At 36.5% G+C, this 20,089-nt stretch overlaps 1 protein-coding gene across 1 annotated transcript; it reads left to right on the forward strand.

Annotated features, from left to right (window-relative positions):
- The first annotated feature begins 488 nt into the window (after window positions 1-488).
- Cdk7 (Cyclin-dependent kinase 7) lies at window positions 489-19,418 on the forward strand. Its single transcript, XM_067134678.1, has 9 exons — window positions 489-791; window positions 10,722-10,781; window positions 11,403-11,573; window positions 11,745-11,858; window positions 12,793-12,920; window positions 13,550-13,727; window positions 13,855-14,027; window positions 15,889-16,007; window positions 19,219-19,418. Exons 1-9 carry the CDS (start codon window positions 696-698, stop codon window positions 19,245-19,247), a joined length of 1,068 nt encoding a protein of 355 aa, XP_066990779.1. The 5' UTR covers window positions 489-695; the 3' UTR covers window positions 19,248-19,418.
- The last annotated feature ends 671 nt before the right edge of the window (window positions 19,419-20,089 follow it).

The following is a 20,089-nucleotide window of genomic DNA, read 5'->3' on the forward strand; positions in this document are numbered from 1 at the left end:
GGAGTTGTACGAATGCAAGAAAATGGAAATTGGTGGAAGTCAGTAGAATTATTTAAGAAAATGAACAAGAATAAGAGAGGAGTAAATATAAGGATGGAGTAATTGATTACTATTACCAGAGAAGAATATTAAGAAATGTAAAACTGACCAAAACAGTACTTTTACAATGTATCATTGAGGTTTTGCCAAGAATACTGAAAAGAGATACTGTGTATAAAAAAAGGATTACTATAACATAGTGAAATGAACATAGACCTAAGTCTATGCTATAATTAGTTCACTGATGTCTATAGGGTGATAACCCTTTAGCCTAAGTTGACTTACAATTTTTTGCACCGATTTTGTCATGAAAAGGAAACTTAAGAATTTATTAAAATAAATCACTCGCCCATATGCAAAAACATATTATTTAATGAAAACAATACATAAATGTTAAGATATTTAATGTCAAAAGTAAAGCAATACATGCATTTCAAGATATTTGCAGTAAAAAATGAAGGAAAACGAGAAAGAAGGAAAAGAAACCCACCATAAAAAGTTAGAAAACACAGATGAAGAAAACTGAGGTGCCGTTATAAGGGGAAACGCCTCTCAATACTACTACTACTACTCCCAGCCGTCGACCGCTAAGCGAATGGTCATATTTTGAACTGACCTCTTGATTATATCTCTTCGAGGTCAGCCGAGTCCTCACGATGGAAGTGGACGGGGAAAAGCGGCAGACGAGTAGAATAAGGATAGAAGAGAAGTTGAAGAGATACGAGAAAATAGACTTCTTAGGAGAGGGTCAGGTACGTTAGGTCAACAAACCTTCATTCCGGTATGCCAACGGCAGCCCGATTTATTCGAATAAATTCTTCGATAATTTAATTTTCATGACAAAATCGTAGCCTAAAATAGTAACTTAGTCAAAGGGATTATTATGCAGGAGTTGGCATTTATTTACATAGGTTATAGGCTCTGCCAGTAGCCTACTAAATTGGGTAAATTTACAGTTTCGGTCAAATTCACATTTCCTATATAAAATTACATTTTCCCTGGCTTAAATAGTGTACTTTCAACGAATCTGACCTTTATTTCTACCGCAAATGATTAGATTTAGAGATACATGGCGCCATGGGTACCGCTCTCAGTTTGGGTGGTGCAAAATTCGCCGGCTTATGCACATTTGAAATGATTGTTGCAAGCTCGTATGTTCTGGCAATATTGCGCTCTTGGCGCTTGCCTGCCACAGGGGTTACAGGGAACGAAATTTTACCCCTAACGTCTAGTTACAGTTTCGGTGAAATTCACGGCGAAACTGCAATGTTACCCTTTTCGTTAACCACTTCACTTACCTTAAATAGATGGTAGTACTAAATGTTCACGAAGAAAGGTATTCAAACCTGTGGAGTTCCATTGTAATGTCCCTGGAAACGACCAATAGCCTCAAAGTAAGACAGAGAACACCCACTGCAGACGTTTTGACGGAATCCATGGCAGTCAACTGAAGCGCACTTTTGTAGAAAAAGCCGGCTTATTCCAAAATCGCAGTTAATTGGATATTCTTGAAAAAGCAACCAATCAGGTTTCAGCATTTGTACCGTACTTATAATTCATAACGAAAAACAAAAGACGATTAGGCATTTTTACCCACAATACATTGACAAAAAACAAAAACGCATCAGCAGAAAAACTGACATGGCAGCATAAACGCATCCTTGCGATAACAACAAGGCACAATATTCATCGGCAAATATCTCCGTAACTCTTAACTTGCGGAAGATGCGAGTAAGTATTTCGTATGAATCATGACAAAAATATATGATAGCAAGTAAAAAAATATTAGATATCCGAATTTGACCGAAACTGTAATAATACCCTAAATTGTATATAGACGTAGGCTATTGGGATTACTTGGCATTCCAGAGTGTAAAACTGAAGAATAGCTCCGCACGGATTACTTTTGGAAATTGTTTTTTCCTATACTTTTAGTGTTGCTGATGCAGGAGGTGATGTTGTTTATTGTTGGTCAGTTATTATTAACCTCATATCTACTCAACATGGTTGGGAACCCTTTGGAAATGCAAGGTTTTGGAAACGATGTTGTTATGGAATGGTTTCTGTATTGTTTCTGTGCAAGTCATTAGGAGCCATATGTTCAAGAAGGGATTGGCTAAGGAAACCTATTATAAAAGGAACCATACTAACCCAGCGTACCCTTATCTAAACTAACTTAGTAGGCTGTGTTAGTCTCCGGATTCCCCCGGTGAAGGAAACTCCACTTTTTACCAAAAGTTCCCCCATAACACTGCACATGTGTGATTGCATTCCAGGATGCCCAGCATACAATAACATATCAGTTCTGAGGTTAATTACAGTCAACCCACAAAAATAATTGTAAATTGTTGGTAGGGAACCAAAATACTAAAGCCAAGAAAAGTCAATTTCAAGGTAATACCTCATGTGAAGCTGTTGTATAGTTCTACCTTTCATAGGGGGGCAGGACCTAACAAGACTTATCATAGATGCTGTGCGCTAACCTGGCTGGGAGATGAAAGTAAAAGTATAAAGAAAAGTTGGTAAATATCTTAAAACTAAAAAAAGACAAACAAACAAAAATGAGCAAAAGACGTTAAATATTCCAGTCAGTGACAGATGGGAAATAGACTGTGGTAACAGTTCAGTTCTACTGTATATAAACAGGCAAATGTAGCCTAAGCCATCATTGTACCTTTTTTTGAAAGACATATTTGATTGCCTCCAGTCTCCGTGGACAACTACCTGAGGTTTCAGCATTTGTACCGTACATAATTCATAACGAAAAACAAAAGACGATTAGGCATTTTTACCCACAATACATTGACAAAAAAGGAAACGCATCAGCAGAAAAACTGACATGGCAGCATAAACGCATCCTTGCGATAACAACAAGATGCACAATATTCATCAACAAATATCTCCGTAACTCTTAACTTGCGGAAATCATGCGAGTAAAATATTTCGTATGAATCATGACAAAATATATGATAGCAAGTAAAAATATTAGATATCCGAATTTGACCGAAACTGTAATAATACCCTAAATTGTATATAGATATAGGCTATTGGGATTACTTATTTCCAGAGTGTAAAACTGAAGAATAGCTCCGCACGGATTACTTTTGAAATTGTTTTTTCCTATACTTTTAGTGTTGCTGATGCAGGAGGTGATGTTGTTTATTGTTGGTCAGTTATTATTAACCTCATATCTACTCAACATGGTTGGGAACCCTTTGGAAATGCAAGGTTTTGGAAACGATGTTGTTATGGAATGGTTCTGTGTATGTGCAAGTCATTAGGGAGCCATATGTTCAAGAAGGGATTAATAAGGGAAACCTATTATAAAAGGAACCATACTAACCCAGCGTACCCTTATCTAAACTAACTTAGTAGGCTGTGTTATTCTCCATTCCCCGTGAAGGAAACTCCACTTTTACCAAAAGTTCCCCATAACACTGCACATGTGTGATTGCATTCCAGGATGCCCAGCATACAATAACATATCAGTTCTGAGGTTAATTACAGTCAACCCACAAAAAATAATTGTAAATTGTTGGTAGGGAACCAAAATACTAAAGCCAAGAAAAGTCAATTTCAAGGTAAAATACCTCATGAGCTGTTGTATAGTTCTACCTTTCATAGGAGCAGGACCTAACCAGACTTACCATAGATGCTAGCGTTTAACCTGGCTGGGAGATGAAAGTAAAAGTATAAAGAAAAGTTGGTAAATATCTTAAAACTAAAAAAAAGACAAACAAACAAAAATGAGCAAAAGACGTTAAATATTCCAGTCAGTGACAGATGGGAAATAGACTGTGGTAACAGTTCAGTTCTACTGTATATAAACAGGCAAATGTAGCCTATAGCCATCATTGTACCTTTTTTGAAAGACATATTTGATTGCCTCCAGTCTCCCGTGGACTAACTACCTGAGGTTTCAGCATTTGTACCGTACTTATAATTCATAACGAAAAACAAAAGACGATTAGGCATTTTTACCCACAATACATTGACAAAAAACAAAAACGCATCAGCAGAAAAACTGACATTTGCAGCATAAACGATCCTTGCGATAACAACAAGGCACAATATTGCACGAGTAATTTGTCAAAATAACAAATATATCGCGCTCGGCAAATATCTCCGTAACTCTTAACTTAGCGGAAGATGCCAAATGAATCATGACAAAAAATATATGATAGCAAGTAAAAAATATTAGATATCCGAATTTGACCTTGTAATAATACCCTAAATTGTATATAGATTGGCTATTGGGATTACTTGGCATTCCAAGTGTAAAACTGAAGAATAGCTCCCATGAGGGATTACTTTTGGAAATTGTTTTTTCCTATACTTTTAGTGTTGCTGATGCAGGAGGTGATGTTGTTTATTGTTGGTCAGTTATTATTAACCTCATATCTACTCAACATGGTTGGGAACCCTTTGGAAATGCAAGGTTTTGGAAACGATGTTGTTATGGAATGGTTCTGTGTATGTGCAAGTCATTAGGGAGCCATATGTTCAAGAAGGGATTGGCTAAGGAAACCTATTATAAAAGGAACCATACTAACCCAGCGTACCCTTATCTAAACTAACTTAGTAGGCTGTGTTAGTCTCCGGATTCCCCCATGAAGGAAACTCCACTTTTACCAAAAAAATGTTCCCCCATAACACTGCACATGTGTGATTGCATTCCAGGATGCCCAGCATACAATAACATATCAGTTCTGAGGTTAATTACAGTCAACCCACAAAAATAATTGTAAATTGTTGGTAGGGAACCAAAATACTAAAGCCAAGAAAAGTCAATTTCCAAGTAATACCTCATGCGGAGCTGTTGTATAGACCTTTCATAGGGAGCAGGACCTAACCAGACTTACCATAGATGCAGTTTAACCTGGCTGGGAGATGAAAGTAAAAGTATAAAGAAAAGTTGGTAAATATCTTAAAACTAAAAAAAATGACAAACAAACAAAAATGAGCAAAAAGACGTTAAATATTCCAGTCAGTGACAGATGGGAAATAGACTGTGGTAACAGTTCAGTTCTACTGTATATAAACAGGCAAATGTAGCCTATAGCCATCATTGTACCTTTTTTGAAAGACATATTTGATTGCCTCCAGTCTCCAGTGGACTAACTACCTGAGGTTTCAGCATTTGTACCGTACTTATAATTCATAACGAAAAACAAAAGACGATTAGGCATTTTTACCCACAATACATTGACAAAAACAAAAACGCATCAGCAGAAAAACTGACATGGCAGCATAAAACAGTCCTTGCGATAACAACAAGGCACAATATTCATCGGCAAATATCTCCGTAACTCTTAACTTTGCGGAAGATGCGAGTAAGTATTTCGTATGAATCATGACAAAAATATATGATAGCAAGTAAAAAAATATTAGATATCCGAATTTGACCGAAACTGTAATAATACCTAAATTGTATATAGACGTAGGCTATTGGGATTATTTCCAGAGTGTAAAACTGAAGAATAGCTCCGTTAGGTTTACTTTTTTGGAAATTGTTTTTCCTATACTTTTAGTGTTGCTGATGCAGGAGGTGATGTTGTTTATTGTTGGTCAGTTATTATTAACCTCATATCTACTCAACATGGTTAACCCTTTGGAAATGCAAGGTTTTGGAAACGATGTTGTTATGGAATGGTTCTGTGTATGTGCAAGTCATTAGGGAGCCATATGTTCAAGAAGGGATTGGCTAAGGAAACCTATTATAAAAGGAACCATACTAACCCAGCGTACCCCAATCTAAACTAACTTAGTAGGCTGTGTTTTAGTCTCCGGATTCCCAGTGAAGGAAACTCCACTTTTACCAAAAGTTCCCATAACACTGCACATGTGTGATTGCATTCCAGGATGCCCAGCATACAATAACATATCAGTTCTGAGGTTAATTACAGTCAACCCACAAAAATAATTGTAAATTGTTGGTAGGGAACCAAAATACTAAAGCCAAGAAAAAGTCAATTTCCAAGGTAATACCTCATGCGGAGCTGTTGTATAGTTCTACCTTTCATAGGGAGCAGGACCTAACCAGACTTACCATAGATGCTGTGCGTTAACCTGGCTGGGAGATGAAAGTAAAAGTATAAAGAAAAGTTGGTAAATATCTTAAAACTAAAAAAAAGACAAACAAACAAAAATGAGCAAAAGACGTTAAATATTCCAGTCAGTGACAGATGGGAAATAGACTGTAGTAACAGTTCAGTTCTACTGTTATAAACAGGCAAATGTAGCCTTGAGCCATCATTGTACCTTTTTTGAAAGACATATTTGATTGCCTCCAGTCTCCGTGGACTAACTACCTGAGGTTTCAGCATTTGTGACCGTTTATAATTCATAACGAAAAACAAAAAGCGATTAGATTTTTACCCACAATACATTGACAAAAACAAAAATGGATCATCAGCAGAAAAACTGACATGGCAGATAAACGCATCCTTGCGATAACAACAAGGCACAATATTCATCGGCAAATATCTCCGTAACTCTTAACTTGCGGAAGATGAGAGTAAAGTATTTTTTATGAATCATGACAAAACCTATATGATAGCAAGTAAAAAATATTAGATATCCGAATTTGACCAAAACTGTAATAATACCTAAATTGTATATAGACGTAGGCTATTGGGATTACAGCAGAGTGTAAACTGAAGAATAGCTCAAGATTACTTTTGGAAATTGTTTTTTCCTATACTTTTAGTGTTGCTGATGCAGGAGGTGATGTTGTTTATTGTTGGTCAGTTATTATTAACCTCATATCTACTCAACATGGTTGGGAACCCTTTGGAAATGCAAAATTTTGGAAACGATGTTGTTATGGAATGGTTCTGTGTATGTGCAAGTCATTAGAAGCCATATGTTCAAGAAGGGATTACTAAGGAAACCTATTATAAAAGGAACCATACTAACCCAGCGTACCCTTATCTAAACTAACTTAGTAGGCTGTGTTAGTCTCCTGGTTCCCAGTGAAGGAAACTCCACTTTTACCAAAAGTTCCCCCATAACACTGCACATGTGTGATTGCATTCCAGGATGCCCAGCATACAATAACATATCAGTTCTGAGGTTAATTACAGTCAACCCACAAAAATAATTGTAAATTGTTGGTAGGGAACCAAAATACTAAAGCCAAGAAAAAGTCAATTTCAAAGTAATACCATTGAGCTGTTGTATAGTTCTACCTTTCATAGGGAGCAGGACCTGAAGAAAGACTTACCATAGATGCTGAATGGCTGGGAGATGAAAGTAAAAGTATAAAGAAAAACGTTGGTAAATATCTTAAAACTAAAAAAAGACAAACAAACAAAAATGAGCAAAAGATGTTAAATATTCCAGTCAGTGACAGATGGGAAATAGACTGTGGTAACAGTTCAGTTCTACTGTATATAAACAGGCAAATGTAGCCTATAGCCATCATTGTACCTTTTTTGAAAGACATATTTGATTGCACCAGTCTCCCGTGGACTAACTACCTGAGGTTTCAGCATTTGTACCGTACTTATAATTCAAACCAAAAAAAAAACGATTAGGCATTTTTACCCACAATACATTGACAAAAACAAAAACGCATCAGCAGAAAAACTGACATGGCAGCATAAACGCATCCTTTAATGCGATAACAACAAGGCACAATATTCATCGGCAAATATCTCCGTAACTCTTAACTTGCGGAAGATCATAGTATTTTATGAATCATGACAAAAATATATGATAGCAAGTAAAAAAAATTAGATATCCGAATTTGACCGAAACTGTAATAATACCCTAAATTGTATATAGACGTAGGCTATTGGGATTACTTGGCATTCCAGAGTGTAAAACTGAAGAATAGCTCCGCACGGATTACTTTTGGAAATTGTTTTTTCCTATACTTTTAGTGTTGCTGATGCAGGAGGTGATGTTGTTTATTGTTGGTCAGTTATTATTAACCTCATATCTACTCAACATGGTTGGGAACCCTTTGGAAATGCAAGGTTTTGGAAACGATGTTGTTATGGAATGGTTCTGTGTATGTGCAAGTCATTAGGGAGCCATATGTTCAAGAAGGGATTGGCTAAGGAAACCTATTATAAAAGGAACCATACTAACCAGCGCACCCTATCTAAACTAACTTAGTAGGCTGTGTTAGTCTCCGGATTCCCCCGGTGAAGGAAACTCCACTTTTTACCAAAAGTTCCCCCATAACACTGCACATGTGTGATTGCATTCCAGGATGCCCAGCATACAATAACATATCAGTTCTGAGGTTAATTACAGTCAACCCACAAAAATAATTGTAAATTGTTGGTAGGGAACCAAAATACTAAAGCCAAGAAAAAGTCAATTTCCAAGGTAATACCTCATGCGGAGCTGTTGTATAGTTCTACCTTTCATAGGGAGCAGGACCTAACCAGACTTACCATAGATGCTGTGCGTTAACCTGGCTGGGAGATGAAAGTAAAAGTATAAAGAAAAGTTGGTAAATATCTTAAAACTAAAAAAAAGACAAACAAACAAAAATGAGCAAAAGACGTTAAATATTCCAGTCAGTGACAGATGGGAAATAGACTGTGGTAACAGTTCAGTTCTACTGTATATAAACAGGCAAATGTAGCCTATAGCCATCATTGTACCTTTTTTGAAAGACATATTTGATTGCCATGTGAAAGCAATCTTTTCTAACTTAACCCAATATAGGATGCCTTTTTATAATCTAACCTTACATAGGACGCCTTTTCCTTACCTGACCTGACACACTTTGCCAAGTCCTATCCAACTTGATACCAGATGGAGTTTCAGTGAGCAGATATCTGGTAGCCTAACTGCATGGTTCCGATGGAACTGGTATGTAAGAAAATCGTTTAAAATTGATAAGATGTAACAATGCAAAGATAACTAAGTAAATGCGGGCTCTTTGTAATGTAATACTACATGTTTCAGAAATTATCCATAATTACAGACATTTCTGGATACTTTTGGTATACGTTAGCTTTTGTAGGTGAAGGCTGCTTATATATATCTATAAACAAGTATTAAGCTGTTGTGGGAAATATAGTTTTTATGGTAGCTTTAATGTGATTTCATTGAATTTTATATTAAATCCTGCCGTAGGTACTTGATTAATCATTGGTCACTCTCCAAGTCATAAGAATAATGAGAGACTGGAATGAGAAACTTGGGTAATACAAAATAGTAAAATACAGGGGTGCATTCTAACCTGACATAATGTAATGTATTACAGCATGCAAGGTCAAACCTAATCTAAGGGCTTTGTCTGCCTTGATATCCCCACCCAGCCTGATCCAAGGTGCCATAAATCATAGAGTGAACACAGGGTTGGCATCCTAACCTACTCTAGTGATTTTCTCTTCATAGTTACATTTTTTAATGAAGTTAGACTTGCATTTGGTTCTTTTCATATCTAGTGCAATCAAAATAAACTTAACTTCTAACAAAGAAGGAGAGGCAGGGTGCTCGTTTACTTGCTCATGGACATCTGCCCTCCTAAAAAAAGATTGTACAATGGGCTTCCATCTTTCTTGGTAGTAATTGGGCTTATGTTTTCCCTTAGCCCTTACAGGTTTGGCTGAAATATACATTAACACTCCTAGACCAGGCAGACTTTAAGGTTGGCCAATTTAAGAAAAACACATCACTGGAAAGAGAAGGATTTGCAACTGCACATAGTATAAGAAAAAAATAGAAAAAATCTTCTGTACCTTCCACTGGAAATTGAAAAGTGGATGCATATTTCCAACCCTGTGTGGGGCCTCTTTTCCAAGAAACTTGTAAAATTATCCTGATTTCAGCAAGTTATACATGTTCTTTCTAATGTTTTTTTTTTTGAAAAGTTACAGTTACACCTCACATAATATCATAACAGGTAAGAACTAAAATCATCATCAGTCCCCGAGTATATATTTATGGCAAAATATTTATGTGAAATACTGGGATGGGGAGATGTTGTACCTTTTAGTGAGTTACTGTATTGTTTTTTAAATTCTTTTTATACTTCATTTTGTAAAATTACAATTATAGCTGACATAGCCTACTATTGTAAAAGATAAGAAATGAAACCAGCGGCAGTCCTTGAGTTTATTTATGGGCAAATACATACAAGATGTCCTGGGACATTCCCCAGTGAAATCTCAAGTCACCCTAATTTCCCTGTATCCTGATCTGAGGTGTGAGTGTTGCCGTATACTGTAGTCATTTATGTCCTATTCAAGTGATAGAAGCATTTTCGCACAAGATTCATTAAAAAATTATGGTGTAAAATAACAGTAATCATATGAACTGAACAGGAGAGTGTCACATGCAATTAATGGGGACCAAAAGAGCCCGGCTGTCCATTAAGGGTTAAACGCTGGTAGTGTTTGCTCTCCATTATATACCCAGCTCTCCATTATATACCCAAGATATCACTCAAATAGTGGATACTGTATTTTAGTTCAGTATTGTATATTTTCTGTGCTTTGGAAAGTAAAGTGCATGTTTGTATGTTAGGGAACATCAAAATTCCAGTATAAATTAAACTTAATACCATATGTTGTGTCTCTTTGTAATCATTTATTGATTTTAATTACAATAAACTGACTTGATTCCATTTAAAAATACTATTGAAAAAATATTTGTGCAGTAATAATTTTTAATAAATATGATTGTTTAAACTGATTTAGGTTTTTCTTTTGCAGTTTGCTACAGTCTATAAAGCTTTGGACATAGAAACAAAACAGATTGTTGCTGTGAAAAAGGTAAGTCTTCGTTGTTGGTGGTTATCTTAGGTTTTACCATATGGATAATCTGTGGAGGAAACCTATGTTATCTAATTTGAATAAAGATTGTAGTCTCTGCATATTTTATCATATGTAAAGCAGGCATTGTAGTTTTAATATCAGGCAGATTTGGGACCTTGAATCCTGTAATAGTTCATTTTAGTCCCAGTATATCAGTCAGCCTCTGAGTGGCAAACATTTAGTGAATGCTATGCAATCTGAAAGGAAAACTAGACTAAATGAGTATAATGTAAATCTAAAGAACAGGTAATGATGATCTTGAGAAGCTTATCTTTTGAAGCATCTTAGGAATTTAATTACAAGGTACAGAGTACCTCAAGTAATGTAACAAGAATTTCCAGTCATCATCATATTGATATTTAGAAATTGATTTACAAGAGATTTGCATGTCCCATTTTGAAGGAATATCTTGCATCTGTATTGTGAACATTATTTTAATTTTATCACTTCAGATCTAAAAATATTTTTTTTAAACTCATCAAACCTAAAAAATGTTCTTTTTAAACTCATTCATTATTTCTCTTTTCTCTTTTTAAAACCATTAAAAACTGATGCTCACTTCCTTTTAATTTTCATTAGATTAAACTGGGAAGTAGAGAAGAAGCACGGGATGGCATAAATCGCACAGCTTTAAGAGAAATAAAACTCCTGCAAGAAGTCCATCATCCAAATCTAATTGGTCTTTTAGATGTTTTTGGATACAAGTCCAATGTTTCACTTGTCTTTGACTTTATGGATACTGACTTGGAGGTGACGTCTTTTTTGTTTCACAGTATTGTATACAGTCCTTTGTGTGATATGTATATACAGCTATAGTGTAAAACAGTTTCATCTTGTATGATTTGTCTTTCATTTTGACAAAGCTGAAACTTGATGAGTGAGAACTATTTTACCATTGACATTTACAAAAATCTTTTGCAGGTCATTATCAAGGATACTGAACACATCATTCTAACTCCTTCAAATATCAAAGCCTATATAATACAGACATTACGCGGTCTTGAGTACTTACATCTTCATTGGATCCTTCATAGGGTGAGACGGCATCTGATCTGTGTGCATGTTAAATTCTTGCCCTTATCAGAATTTTTATGTTTAGATGTGCTTTTGTTGTTAGGTGTTTTGACATAAATCATAAGTTGCATTCATGACTATCATTTATATTTATTCAGAGTTTTCATACAGAAAGAGAAATGTAAAATTGCTGGTTTCATGTGGTTTTCCCGCAAGTATACTTACCGCAGTTGTTACTGAAATTTGATTTATTGTTTTATAAACAATGATTTCAGTTGACCATGAATTACTCTTTTGTTTTTCATTTGTAAAGTTATTTAATTTTTCTTTTAAATCATTTGAATAAGGAAACAACTAGTAGCTATGAATAAAAAAATTGAGCCATTTTCAAGCTTGAGCTTTTGGCAAGATTAAGCACCTTTGTCATTCCTTGCATACTCGCCATGGAAGCAGTGCCTTGCTGCCCTTTTGTTGAGACAGGATAGGATGCTACGATTGTTAAGTCACTAGGTGATGGAAAAATGTAACTTTCAGGACAGGAAGCAGTGCATCACCTTCTTACAACGAAGGCTGTTTTCTAAGGCCTGCGAATATCCATACTAGTAGTATAATTGTTTTCATAAAGGTCAAAACAGCTTTTTATACTAGTGGATCACTGGTGTTTATTTCTCTATGCTACAATACTGGTGATAAATCTTGTCTTGTGATAAATGTGCAAGGGCATGGAATGCAGAAAAGACTACTATACTTAGACCACTGAATCACATCTATACACATAGAGCTAGCCAGTAAGAATGTGTTTATTGTTGAGGAACTGGAAATTATATTAAAGAATATTGTTTGGTGTCATTGAGGAATTTCTTAGAATGAACCAATTTGCTTTCCCTTAGAAAATGGTAATTTGTATGCTAAAAATAATATAATTTAAGTATAGTAATTCAATTTTCTTTTGCAGGATTTGAAGCCAAATAACTTACTAGTCAACTGTGAAGGCATATTGAAGATTGGTGATTTTGGTCTGGCACGATTCTTTGGCTCACCTAATAGACAGTATTCACATCAAGTAGTAACAAGATGGTATCGGTAAGTTGTAATTTTCTATTATGCATGTCTGGATTTGTTAGAATCCTTGAAACTTTATTCATGAGAATGTTAAATGCTTGTGGTGTAATTGATTTTCTTTGCTACAATGCTTTAGTGAGAGGTTGAATGAAGCAAAAATTTTGCCCACAAGTAAAATGTATTTTAATATGCTTGGTTAAGGCTAAATAACCAGGTACTGTACTGGATGGTTATTCAAAGTTTACAAGCTTTGGTTAGTACCAGCCAAGAACTTTTCCTTCTAAGGAAAGTGTTTCATTTGTCAAATGTTCTTATTCTATTCTATTAAATATTTCTTTGTAAGAGAAAATGTATGAGTATTTCCTCAAGAATATTCCAGTATTCCATTTAATTATCATTTCACTTTTATTGATATCAAGTGATGTGATGGTTATTGTACAATACATACAAGAACACTTTCGTTCTTTAGTGTGAGGTGTATTCTTTGCTGTGTTAATTTTAGTGTAGAAGAGGAAAGAGTATTATACTATACACAGTCTTCCTTCTCATTTCATATTTTCTTTAGTTACTAGGATATCTAATTTGTTTCATTTATTGAGCCTAGGAAACTTTTTTTTTTTTAAATCTTAATAAGTCCTATTAAATTTTAGGAGTCCTGAGCTGTTGTTTGGAGCACGGTCTTATGGAACTGGTGTTGACATGTGGGCCGTAGGTTGTATTCTAGCTGAGATGCTGGTTCGCTGCCCATATTTTCCTGGAGACTCTGACTTAGATCAGCTTACGAGGATCTTTACTGCCTTAGGTACACCTACAGAAGAAAATTGGAAGGTATATTTTCTCTGATTCTTCCTTGTCTAGAAATTTAGGTACTGTGCAGAAATTTTGGTTGGCATTCTTTAATTAATTATCACTTGTTATAACTACTGATTTAACTTTTATGGTGTTTTGTTTCCAGGATTTAACAAAGTTACCTGATTATGTAGCCTTCAAGCACTTTGAAGGTTCTCCACTGAGAGATTTATTTCCTGCGGCTAGAGAAGATTTACTGGAGCTCCTAGGGTCATTGTTAATGATTAATCCTTTAAAAAGGTGTAATTGTACACAGGCATTAAAGATGGCTTATTTCAGGTATGTCATTTAGTGTATAGAATAGTATTACTTCATATGTTAACAAATTGTCATCTTAGAAAATGCTTTTCCCTTTATGAGTTAGTCATGAAATGAGCTTCCTTCACTCTCCTCCGTCGTGCAGTCATTTTGCCTGAGCTATCATCAAGACTAGGTCTTCATCTGTCCCCTTTTATTATTTCCTAGGCCTTCCTACTGATCTTCATCCTACTGCTGTCATATATACTGCTTTTTGTCTGAATGTTCCACATCCCTTCTTATAGCATGTCCAAACCACCTCAGTCTTTGAAAGCACACTGTTTTCCAGGCCAAATCTCTCCATCTTTCTTGTAATTTGATTTTCCCACTGCAATCCAGTCATGAGTCAGGACATTATTAAGTCACCTTTTCAAAATCCACTCCTTTTTCTTTGTAATGCCCATGTTTTTTCTTAAACAGTATTACAGGCCTTATATAGGCATTGCAAGTCTTTGCTGTCTCTGTGAATAACATATTTTTAGGCACAAGTTAGATTCATGTTTGTTGCTACCCACCATCATAGCTTTTTGGCGAATCTTAAAAGGAATTCACATTTATTATTAGTAGAGATGCATAAAAATGCTTTTCATTGTTTGTTCCGCATATGAAGAATGTCAAATTTTTTAATCAGTTTGTGTTTTTCATTGCTAACAAACCTGCAGTCTTAACTTATGGATAATTCTTCAAGTGCCAGCTGGAAAACCGGTATAAAGAAAACAAACAAAGAATTGGTGGCAGTGAGGTAGGCTGATAAGCCTAGGTGGCAACTGTCAAAGTCCTTCGCATATTAGTGTAAGATATGATGCTTCAGTTTCTTCCAGCCCAGGTAACTTGATTGAGAGTGGCTAGAGGTGGGCCCTACAGTTAAGACCACAGGTTTGTTTGATATGAAAAATACAATTTGATTAAAAAATTTGTCATTTGCTCACATGTGGAATAAACCTGTGTCCTAACTTATGGACAGACTCACTTTTGGAGGGAGGAAAGAAAGTCTGGAACCGACTGGAGGTTCAGCACACCTGGTAATTCTTTCTGGCTTATAGAAGCCTATGGAAGGTAACCAAAGCCTCTGTCATGATAAATAAGTGATTATTTAACACCCAGACTTCAGACTTCTGGGCCTTTGTACAGTATGATTTGACAATGTAAAAGGAAGTTAAAATCTTCCAGAGAAAATGGAGCAACTGAGGATTTGGCAAAGAGGAGGCAGAACAAGGAGCATGTGACGCAGCCATCGAAGGAGGGAACCCCCTCCTGGATGGAGCCTCTGACTTCCTCTTATGCTGCCTCTTCTTGGCAAAGACCCTCCACTGCTCAGGAGGCCAAGAATGACATTAGGGCATGGATTAATGATATCAGCACCAGGGGACTTCCTCTGATGTTTGGGAGGACTGACCGAGGCTGGAAGCCGAGATGATTCTTGGGGTTGCATGATCAAACACAGAAGCACAAAGCACACATAAACACAGAATCACCCAAAAGTACAAGCAAACACAAAACAGGCAAAGAAGAAAAACACCGGCTTCGGAGAGACGAGCGTAGGACATTTTCCTACAAGGGCGGTAAAGAAGAAACTGAAATGTCATCTCTTTGCCTCATATGTGAAGGAGTTTAACAGTTGCCATCTAGGCCTATCAGCCTTCTCGTTGCCACCAATTCCTTGTTTGTTTTCTTTTTTAGCAGTTTTCCAGCTGGCAATAGAAGAATTATCCATAAGTTAAGACCCAGGTTTGTTCTGCATATGAACAAATGTTTATTATATGAATATATCATGACTTTCACCCTTGGAGAAGTTTTTAATTTTGTATTACATTTTTGAAATACATACATTTTTTGTTTACAGTAACAGTCCAGCACCAACACCTGGACCTTTATTACCTCTTCCGCCATCAATACGCAAGAAGACAGAATCAGAGAAGCCTAGTCTGAAGCGGAAAATAATGGAAGAATCAGGTTTTGGAGGTGGGTACTTTTGGTTGATCATCTGTGTGGTTAAGAGTACTTCCTACATAATGAAATGGTTGTGGAGAATATTGCAATTAGTTTACTAGATAGTTTAGTTTAGTATAATTACAAAGTGCTCATTGAATTACAATTAATGAGTTTGAGAACAGTGTACAGTACTGTAGTTCCTCAGTTTATCTCATGCTATGGGGTGGTCTTTTTGACAAATAGCAGAATCTTTTTTGTAACAGAGACCTGTAGCATAGACCGCAATTGAGAAGTCAAGATATCCCTTACGTAAGGGTAATTCCTTATTATTTATAGCTTAAACTAAACTTTAAATTCATCATACAGTTTGAGATTTATTTCTAAAATCTATCACTTCTAAAAGATGGTAATTAAGGACCCATCTTTTACTCCTTTAAGTATTTTAGAAAGAAGTGGTAGGATATGCCACTTTTCCTTTAAGTATTCTTGGAAGTTTGTGAGGTGCTTGTAAAAAATGTAAGCCCCAATATTTTTTTGTTTTACTACAGCTTAAGAAATTAGAATATTCAAAGTGGTTGTAAACAGTAAATGGTGTACCCACAGCAAACACTGAGAGATGACGAGTTACCTTTATTTGTTCCTACACAATATGCAAACCTTTCGGTCTTTATAATAGGAATTACCTTCAGTGCAGTTGGAGACCAGCTGTTTAGTTAACTACCAACTATGGGTGGGAGCCTCGCCCACCAGTTGCTATACACTGTACTTTGCTTTTGGCTAGGGAGAGAGTTGGTATACACTGCACTTTGCTTTTGGCTGGGGAGAGAGAGAGACTGTGTCACTCTTCCTTCTGTGCCTGCTGTTTGACTGATTCGTTTATGTTATGTTTTCATGATGTATATTAGTGTATTGCTCTTTTCCTCCTGGAAAATAACGTTCATTTGTGATATAATGCAAATCCAACCTCTAAACTTGTGTTATGCATTCAGTATTCTGATATAATTGATTCACAGGCGCATGGATTTTGTGGATACACATGTCACTGGAGGTGCACGGTTCTCCACGGACACTTGTGTCGCCAGAAGTGCATGGGGCTCCAATTAAGACCCCCGTGTCACGAATTTCGGCCTCAGATTAAGGTTCTTCTGCTGCTGCACAGAGTCCCATGGACTTGCATGACACCAGTAAAGTCCCCGGGTCTACGGACCTGGGCCCAACTTGATGAGAGAGAGAGTGATGGTCCGATGCATGGGAGCAATGCCAAGATCCCAGACAGGTGATGTGACTCACAGGTAAGCTCACCTGGAGAAGGTCTCCTGCTTAGTCTTCTTGTCTGTAGAGGCCTCGGTCTCTAGGAAGACTATGGCACATTCAGTCCCATAGTGCTATCTTCAAAGGACCTGACATCTCCGGCCTGAGCATCGAAGACTCTTGATTAGTACTGGCTTGACTAAGGAAGAAGTGTTTAAGAGCATGATTTCTTTTTTGTCCATCTCTCGCACTCCGGAAGAACCTGTTGGTTTTACGGGTATTAAGACAGACAGTAGCGTAGGCTGTCTACTCTCATGTCTTCCTACCTGGCAGTTGAACATAGAGTTATTCCAACTTCTGGTCAACACGTCAGAGGCTGGTCTGCTTCCTTTGCTATTACATGACCAGGAAGGAAACCCAGGTGAGGCAAACTACCAGTCAGTTCAGAAGCTTACTCAGAATCCTCCCACCAAGAAGTAAGTCTTCCTATTATAAAGACCAAAAGGTTTGTATATTGTGTAGGAACAAATGACCAATTTTAAAAGTATTTTGTATTTTTCCTAACTAAACAAACCTGAGGTCTTTATAGTTATATGCCCACCTCATGCCACCCCCCATTATGGTCCCTGGGCCAAAAGGCAAAGTGCAGTGTATACCGACTGGTGGGCGGGGCTCCCACCCGAGGTCTTTAGTTACCTATGTACTCCACCACCTTGCTTAAAGTTGAACGGCCGGTCTCCAACAGTGCTGAAGGTACAGTCGACTCCCGGTATTTGCGGTAATGTGTACCACAACCTCCTGTAAACAGCTAAAATCCGTGAAAAAAAAACTTTAAAAATGCTTATACCAGAGTATTTTAATAGTTTTATCACAAAAAAAGCATTTAGTCATGAAAATTATATGAAAATACAGTAATTTGTGAATATTTCTCAGTGAAAAATACTGCAAATAGGCAAATTTTTTGCGAATAATGTGTATATATGTTCCAGGTTTGTAACCAATTGGTTCTTAGCCACGTAAAATAAGTCTAATCCTTTGGGCCAGCCCTAAGAGAGCTGTTAATCAGGTCAGTGGTCTGGTAAAACTAAGGTATACTTAACTTGTATAGTTAGGAAAAATACAAATTACTTTTAAAATTTTTCACTTCAGAGCCAAGACTGTAATACTGTATCATGGTGCAGTGTTACTAGGCCTCCTTATGAACTTCTTTTGGATACCTTCTTGGATCTGCTTTTCAAAACTGTGTTCCCGATTGCCCTTGCTGCCACTGAGCATGTCAGTTAGCTCTATGCTGTTGGTTCTTGGTGGGTATTTTGTTTGCACCGGGGTTTGTGACCAAGACTGTCTTCAAGTGGAAGCTGCTTATTCTTGGAGAGCTTTGCTATTCCTGCCATGTCCTCCTCTTCTACATATAGTTTCTGGCCTTCTTGTCTGTTCAGTCATGCAAGTTGCAACTCAAGATCAAAGCCCCTGAGGTTCAAGTGCTCTCCTCCTCCTCCTGGGCAAAAATTTTATGTATAATTTTTGCTAGTCGTTATCATTAGATTAGGCACTTGGCATTACCAGAATGCTTTTGCAAGATTTCATCTCTTGATGTAGGCCATAAATTTTCTGGTTTTTTATGTTCATTTGTTGGAACATTGTCATGGCCTAGTTACGTGTTACAGTTGGGAGGGATCCAGGTCATTCATTCTCTTCCTCCTTATTACCTAATCCTGCACTATTTACAACATGTATTGGCCTAGTTATGTGTTATGTAACAGCATGGGTCCAACTTGAACTTGCACAGTGGGACTTCTTTTTTCAAAATATATTGAAGTGGTGTGATTGGTCTCTTTTGTACATAGTGAGGCTCTTTATGACTGATTGGTTTGTAGACAAAGTTGATTGTAAAAACATTTTTATGGATTATTTTACTTATACTTCAGTAGTTTTATATAAGTACTACTACTATGTATTTTAATACTTATTACATCATCTTGTTTTACAGGTTCTCTAGCCAAAAAGCTGCAGTTTTGAAGTTGTGAAGAGAAGAAAAAATACCTAACTGAAAAGTATTGTTCATCAGTTGATAAGCTATGAAGACTGTAGAGCAGATCTTTACCATTTATGGTGTTTTGTCTCATAAAATATATTTTTATATTTACTTGTAAGATTCATTTGGGAAATTAAATAATATTGTATCTATAATCTTTGTAACCTTTCTAGCAACTCTAACTTCACTATACTTAAAGTGATTACTGTTGGTAAAAAATTATTTATACAAACTTGTTTTATAAACTTGTTAAACACTCATGTTTGTACACAAGAGTTAGATGAATGAATTCATTATACCACAACTATTTTACTAATAAAACTTTTGGTGGTTGTTGAGTCCTCAAGGAGTTACCTTCCATGGGTCTGTCAGAGCTCCATGGTGACCAAACTAATATCAAAGAATTCTCTTTTAGTCAGTCTTGTGGCCAGGTATTGTGTCATAATGATAAACAGTATAACATGTGATGGAGTATGTGCTGGACTCAAAGATAAGAGGGCCTTTCCCTTATCCAACAGCGAAGCTGTACCCAGGTTCTTTCCTTTGTCAAACCTTCTAGAAAAGGAAGTGATTATTGTGCATGCGCAGTCCGCCATATTGTCGATTACTTTCTGTTGGTCAATGCAGGATGATTCCTTGCCCAAATCCCATGCCTTTTGGTCAGGGAAGTGGGAGGGTTTTGTGTTTTTTGACAGCATGGTCGCTTGTTTCTTCCTCAAGGAACTATAAAAAGAAGTTGACAGGTGATGAGATGGCTTAAGCCCTCAAATTTTAATCCCAACACCCCAAAGAAAAACATTTCTGGTCCAAGGTCAAGCCACAAGTT

Source organism: Macrobrachium rosenbergii, chromosome 36 (genome assembly GCF_040412425.1).
Source record: "Macrobrachium rosenbergii isolate ZJJX-2024 chromosome 36, ASM4041242v1, whole genome shotgun sequence".
NCBI lineage: Eukaryota > Metazoa > Arthropoda > Malacostraca > Decapoda > Palaemonidae > Macrobrachium > Macrobrachium rosenbergii.